The sequence below is a fragment of the Muscardinus avellanarius genome, assembly GCF_963383645.1.
Source record: "Muscardinus avellanarius genome assembly, chromosome: 2".
In the NCBI taxonomy this organism is placed as follows: domain Eukaryota; kingdom Metazoa; phylum Chordata; class Mammalia; order Rodentia; family Gliridae; genus Muscardinus; species Muscardinus avellanarius.
In genome coordinates, this window is record NC_137787.1 from 121891571 (window position 1) to 121897914 (window position 6344).

The 6344-nt window shown below is 44.7% G+C and overlaps 1 protein-coding gene across 1 annotated transcript; it reads left to right on the plus strand.

The window, feature by feature from the left end:
* Positions 1-2578: 2578 nt before the first annotated feature.
* On the plus strand, positions 2579-3900 carry LOC308259309 (stAR-related lipid transfer protein 3-like; the record flags this gene model as incomplete). The annotated part of the gene is given in 2 exon segments (XM_080690235.1): positions 2579-2935; positions 2938-3900. Coding segments are annotated over 2 exon segments (1320 nt in total).
* Between the last annotated feature and the right edge of the window lie 2444 nt (positions 3901-6344).

Below are 6344 nucleotides of genomic sequence, written 5' to 3' on the forward strand. Positions count from 1 at the left end.
GCTGTGGTCTAAATACCTGAGAAGCAGAGCTTAGAGGAGGAAAGATTCATTGAGACTCGTGGTTTCAGAGGTTTCAGCCCATAGGACATGGGACTGGCTCTGAAGTATTAATTGTGGCAGTGAGAAGGGAGAGCAGAGGGAACTGTTTCTCATACCTTAGAGGCAGGAAGAAGAGAAAGAAAGAGGAAGGGGAGGAGATGAGATATATATATATAGCTATACATTCAGTGACCTACCTTCTCCTGCCTAATTGTCACCCTATAAATCCATTCAAAATGTTGACTTATCTATAGATTTGCCACTGATGAGATTATAAACCTCATAACTCAATTATTTCCCCTCTGAAAATATTTGCATTGTTGATACATAAACTTTCCCTGAGAACATTCTATATCCACACCATAACATGAGGCCTTTGCACCTGCCGAGCCAATTCTCTACCACTGAGCTGCATCCCTGCCCCACCAGCAGCAGCAATCATGAATTAGGTTAGACTTCCTTTTCTTCTCTAAAAGGAAAAAACAAATGCCAATTCGTATTTCTTAAAAAAAAAAAAAAAAAAAAAAACTTCAAATGAGTAGTGAAACCATGTTATCTTTTCACCAAGAGGGAAAAAAAACTTCTTTCAAAAATGGCCTTCTGAGCAGCAGCGAATTCACCGAGTCCACTACAGCTCCATCTGCGTACTCAAAAACAGTGAGTCAAATTGCGGGCCCCAGAGGAAAAATTCCAGTACTGCACTCCCAGGGACTTGACCTAGTGGGGGAGTGGGTGGCAGAGATATCACACCATAGAAGAACGCACAACCTGGCACCCCCCCCCCATAGTCTAAAGCAGCCTATATTGACTCCCTGGGTCTGAGACTCTGCGATACAACCCAGTAAAGGAGTAGTGAGGTCTGAGATACCACAGACTCGAGATCCAGAGTACCTTAAGTGAAGTCGTAGTGACCCAAGGGAAGAACCCAGAGAAGGCACAAACTTCTGAAATTATGGAAAAGAGGAATAACAATGGAGAAATGAATGCCCACACCCCCACAACATCAGAACCTGATAAAACAGAAATTCAGAGATTTCTAGAAGATCAGATCAGAAAAATAACTAAAGAAATAATAGAGGTGTTTTGAAAAGAATTCAGAGAGAGCCAAAAAGAGATAAAGGATGCAATTAATGAAGTAAAGGCCTCAATTCAAAGTACAAACAACTGATTAGACCACATGGAGAACAGAATCTCGCTCTTAGAAGATGATAATTCCAAAAATGAACACATAGTTTCTAATCTAGGAAAAAATATCCGACAGCAGGAATCTGACATTGAAGAAATATGGGCCCATTTTAAGAGAGCTAACCTAAGAATAATTGGAACAGAGGAGGGAAAAGAAAGTGATACCAAAGGGATCAACAATCGTTTCAAGGAAGTAATAGCAGAAAATTTTCCAAAAGAGCAAGAGGTCGATACACAGGTCCAGGAAACTTATAGAACCCCCTTTAGACAGGATCGGAGAAGAGGATCCCCATGCCACATCATTGTCAAAATGACCAATGTGGAAGCCAAGCAGAGAATCTTAAAGGCAACAAAAACAAAGAGCCAAGTGACATTCAGAGGCAAACCAATTAGAATCACTCCAGACTTCCCAAACCAAGTCATGAAAGCCAGAAGGGCTTGGAGTAACATATTCCAAACTCTGAAAGAAAACAACTTCCAGCCAAAAATTTCCTACCCAGCAAAACTTTCTATCAAATTAGATGGAGAAATAAGAAGCTTCCATGACAAACAGAAACTGAAGGAATTTATGTCTTCAAAACCAGCACTAGAGAAAATACTCAAAGAGATTAACTACAAAGAAGAAATAGGTAACACACCAGAACCAGAGAAACAAGATTTTCTATCCAACAGACAACTAAGATTGATTATCTATGGAGATTCATTATTTATGTTAGTCTTATACCTATCTCTAAATTGTATTGTTTGCCTTTATTGTTATTAATTTTTAGGATTTCTAGTTGGAATATTAATATACCTTCAGATATAGCATTTGGAAATATTTTATCCCATTCTATCAGTAATATTTTATCCCATTCTATCAGTAACTTTTAACTCTGTTTACATTGTCTTTGGATATACAATATTATTTTTTAGGGAGTTTGTTTACCCTTCTGTTGCCTGTGCCATTGAAATCATATCCAAGAAATCATTGCCAATTTCAAAGTTGTGAGGTTTTATAACCCAGATTTTATTCTAAAAGTTTATATTCTTAAGATTTATATTTAGGTCTTTTATCTATTTTGAGTTAATATTTGTATATGGGATTAGGTAAGGGTCCAATTTTATGTAATTATTATTTTTTCATGTAATAGAAAAATGTAATTATTATTTTTCAACAATATTTAGTTAAAAGATTATTATTTCCTCCACCAAATGTTCGTGGAAACCTTGTTAAAAATAACTTGACAAGGAGGTGCGGCTGGGGCCGCGGAGCCCGGCTGCAGCTAGGCAGAGAAGAGCTGGGACCATGCTGATGTGAAGCAGCCCTGCTGTTGAGGCGCGGCCCTCCCCACCTCGGCGTGGGCCCCCCAGGATGAGTAAACTGCCCCGGGACCTGCGGGACTTGGAGCGCAGCCTGCCGGCCGTGGCGTCCCTGGGCTCCTCGCTGTCCCACAGCCAGAGCTTCTCCTCACACTTCCTCCCACCACTTCCCGAGAAGCGCCGGGCCATCTCTGACGTCCGCCGCACTTTCTGCCTCTTCGTTACCTTCGACCTGCTCTTCATCTCCCTGCTCTGGATCATTGAGCTGAACACCAACACAGGCCTCCCCAAAAACCTGGAGCAGGAGATCATCCACTACAACTTTAAGTCCTCCTTTGACATCTTTGTCCTGGCCTTCTTCCGCTTCTCAGGACTGCTCCTGGGCTATGCAGTGCTGCGGCTCCGCCACTGATCACTACGCTGGTGTCCAGTGCATTCCTCATTGTCAAGGTCATCCTCTCTGAGCTGCTCAGCAAAGGCGCGTTTGGCTACCTGCTCCCCATCGTCTCCTTCGTCCTCGCCTGGCTGGAGACCTGGTTCCTTGACTTCAAAGTCCTGCCCCAGGAGGCTGAGGAGGAGCGATGGTACCTTGCCGCCCAGGCTGCTGTTGCCCGTGGACCCCTACTCTTCTCCGGAACTCTGTCTGAGGGACAGTTCTACTCACCCCCAGAATCCTTTGCAGGGTCTGACAACGAATCAGATGAGGAAGTCACTGGGAAGAAAAGTTTCTCTGCCCAGGATCACGAGTACATCCGCCAGGGGAGGGAGGCCACCGCCGTGGTGGACCAGATCCTGGCTCAGGAGGAGAACTGGAAGTTCGAGAAGAATAATGAGTATGGGGACACCGTGTACACCATCGAGGTTCCCTTTCACGGCAAGACCTTCATCCTGAAGACCTTCCTGCCCTGCTCCGCGGAGCTGGTGTACCAGGAGGTGATCCTGCAGCCCGAGAGGATGGTCCTGTGGAACAAGACGGTGACAGCCTGCCAGATCCTGCAGCGAGTAGAAGACAACACCCTTATTTCCTATGATGTGTCTGCGGGGGCTGCAGGTGGCGTGGTCTCCCCCAGGGACTTTGTGAATGTCCGCCGCATCGAACGCCGCAGAGACCGGTACCTGTCGTCAGGCACCGCCACCGTGCACTGCGCTAAATCCCCGACGCACAGATACGTCAGGGGGGAAAACGGGCCTGGGGGCTTCATCGTGCTCAAGTCGGCCAGCAACCCCCGAGTCTGCACCTTCATCTGGATCCTTAACACAGATCTCAAGGGCCGCCTGCCCCGGTACCTCATCCACCAGAGCCTCGCGGCCACCATGTTTGAATTTGCCTTTCACCTGCGGCAGCGCATTGGAGAGCTGGGGGCCCGGGCATGACTGTGCCTCCATTGCCCACCCTGCAGGCCAGGGTCTTGTCGCTGTGGCCTCCAGAGCCAGGAAGAGGGGCAGCTGAACTTCTTGCTGCCCACGGAAGACCTGGCCCCTAGCTGCCCCTCCACGGAGCAGCACGTGCCTGGACCCAGTGCTTGTAGGGCGCAGCATTGGAGCCTGGGGGCTGCTGATGTTGACAAGACATTCCTCCTCTTAGAGGAAAAGCTTGCTCCCTTGCCACGGGCTGGACTGAGCTAGGAAGCCTGGACTTGGCTGGGAGGGCCAGGGCCTCGCGGGAGGGGCGAGGCACCCAGCAGGAGGGTGAAGGAGCCCTTCATCTGCCTGCTCAATCACCGTTTTTTAGGATTATTTAAAGGGTCTGGGACCTTTTTCCATATGCACTTGTGGGGAAGTGGGGGGGCAGTGGGTGTTGGCAGCAAACCTCTGCCTACCGCCTGGTTGCCCCCCTCTCCCCAGGGCCTCCTTGGGGACCTTTGTAATTTGAGCCAATTAAACACGTGAACTAAAAAAAAAAAAAAAAAAAAAAAAAACTTGACAATATATGGAAGAATGTATCTCTAGGCTTTTATTTAACTCCAATGGTTTATATATCTGCCTTTAGAACAGTACTACACTGTTTCAATTATTGTAGCTTTATATGGTTTGAAATCAGAAAATATATATCTTCTAGCTTTGTTCTTTTTCGAGATCGTTTTGGATATCTAGAGTCCATATTCCATATTAGGATAGATTTTTTTCTGAAAAACAAATATATAAATATATGATAGTTTCACCTAAAAAAAGAAAAAGAAAAAAATATTCTCTGGTAAGAAAGAAAGCAAAAAGAAATATTGAAATGTTATCTTTAACTTATCAAAAGCTTGGTATCAGACAAATGAAACTGTTATGTGAGATTATCATTTTTAATTTTGGATAAATTGCTATAATACTAGATGTCAACCACTAAGCCAAGCATGGGAAGGAGGGATGGGGAGGGAATGGGATGGGGATCGGGTGGGGGCTGACTGGGCAATGTGTGAATGTATGTCTACAAAAGTTTTTTGTATCCCACTATGATATATGAATACAGTGCACCAATAAAAATTTTTAAAAAATGGCCTTCTCTTCAAATGTTAAATCTGGCAGTCTCTTTGTCAAATTAGATGTGATTTATGACCATTGCCACTGAAATTATGGAGAGAAGGTTTGTTTGGGAAAAAAATATTCAGTGTTATACCAATTGGCAGCTACCTCGTAATTCTCCTGTTTACTGCCCAAAGTGTGATTACATTTTTTAGAAAGTGTGAGGGAACCAGTTTAAAAAGAAAAAGATTACAGCAAAATACTTAGAAATTCAGTAATTTACATATGCTGTTAGACACATTTGTAAACTTAGCCAAGGTGAGAAAACTGTTCATAAACTTTGAAGCACAGATACATAGAGATGGAAGAAAAAAATTTCCAATGCCAGAGAGAGACTCTTCTCTCTGCACATTTCTGGCTGAGGTGAGGTTGGTGTACCTGGGCTTCCCTCTTGCCTAGGTGACAGGCCACAGCATCTTGGTTAGGGTGATGTTAGAGAAATTGCTTCTCAGATGCTCTTTAGTGTCCTAACCTTCCCAGATATTTTCTACATGAACTATACACTTTTCTGGGGCACGCATTCTCTTCCAATTACAAAATCCTTGGAGGAACATTGGGTTGTGCAATGGAATCACTCTGGTCTTTAGCCTTCACACACTAGTTCTCTCAGGCAAAAACAATTCTCCCAACCTCCCTTTTTTTTTTTTTTTAGTGGTACTGGGGTTCCTGGAAGCCCTTCTACCTCTGGGCTACACTCCCAGACCTATTTTATATTTTTGAAACAGGGTCTCTTACGCCAGCGTGGCTGGCTTCGAACCTGCGCGATCCTCCTGTCTCCGCCTCCCAGGCGCGAGGATTACAAGCGTGCGCCACCACGCCGGGCGCAACCTCCCATTTTATAGCCCCTTTGTTTCCAATTTGCCGAGACTTTGCCGAGACCTACTTCCTCTCGGCATCTGCGTGGAAACCCACGCAGCTAATAGGCATGTTCTCAACGCGAGAAATAAGCCCTGAGAGAGGGTGTGGTCTCTGGCCAAAAGTACTCCCCCCACTTTCAGATATTCTTTCATAAATATTATTCTTTTGGTAATGATTCTTTTAACTCTCCACACGAATTGCTCCAGTGGTGTAAGATCAGGAATGTGAGAGAAACTGAGTCCGTGGAAAATAAAGTTTCTGGTAATTTGTCTAAGCCTCTAAACGTCCTCGGCTTTATTCAAATGGTAATAAAATCCAGGTAGAATTTAGATGCAGTAGCAGCATTCCATTCAGTAATTACAAATGCAGAACTCCTCCCTATCTTTGACCTTCATTCTAACCATTACAATAGAGCCAAGGGCTAGAAGGAATCTTGACCTTTGCACCTA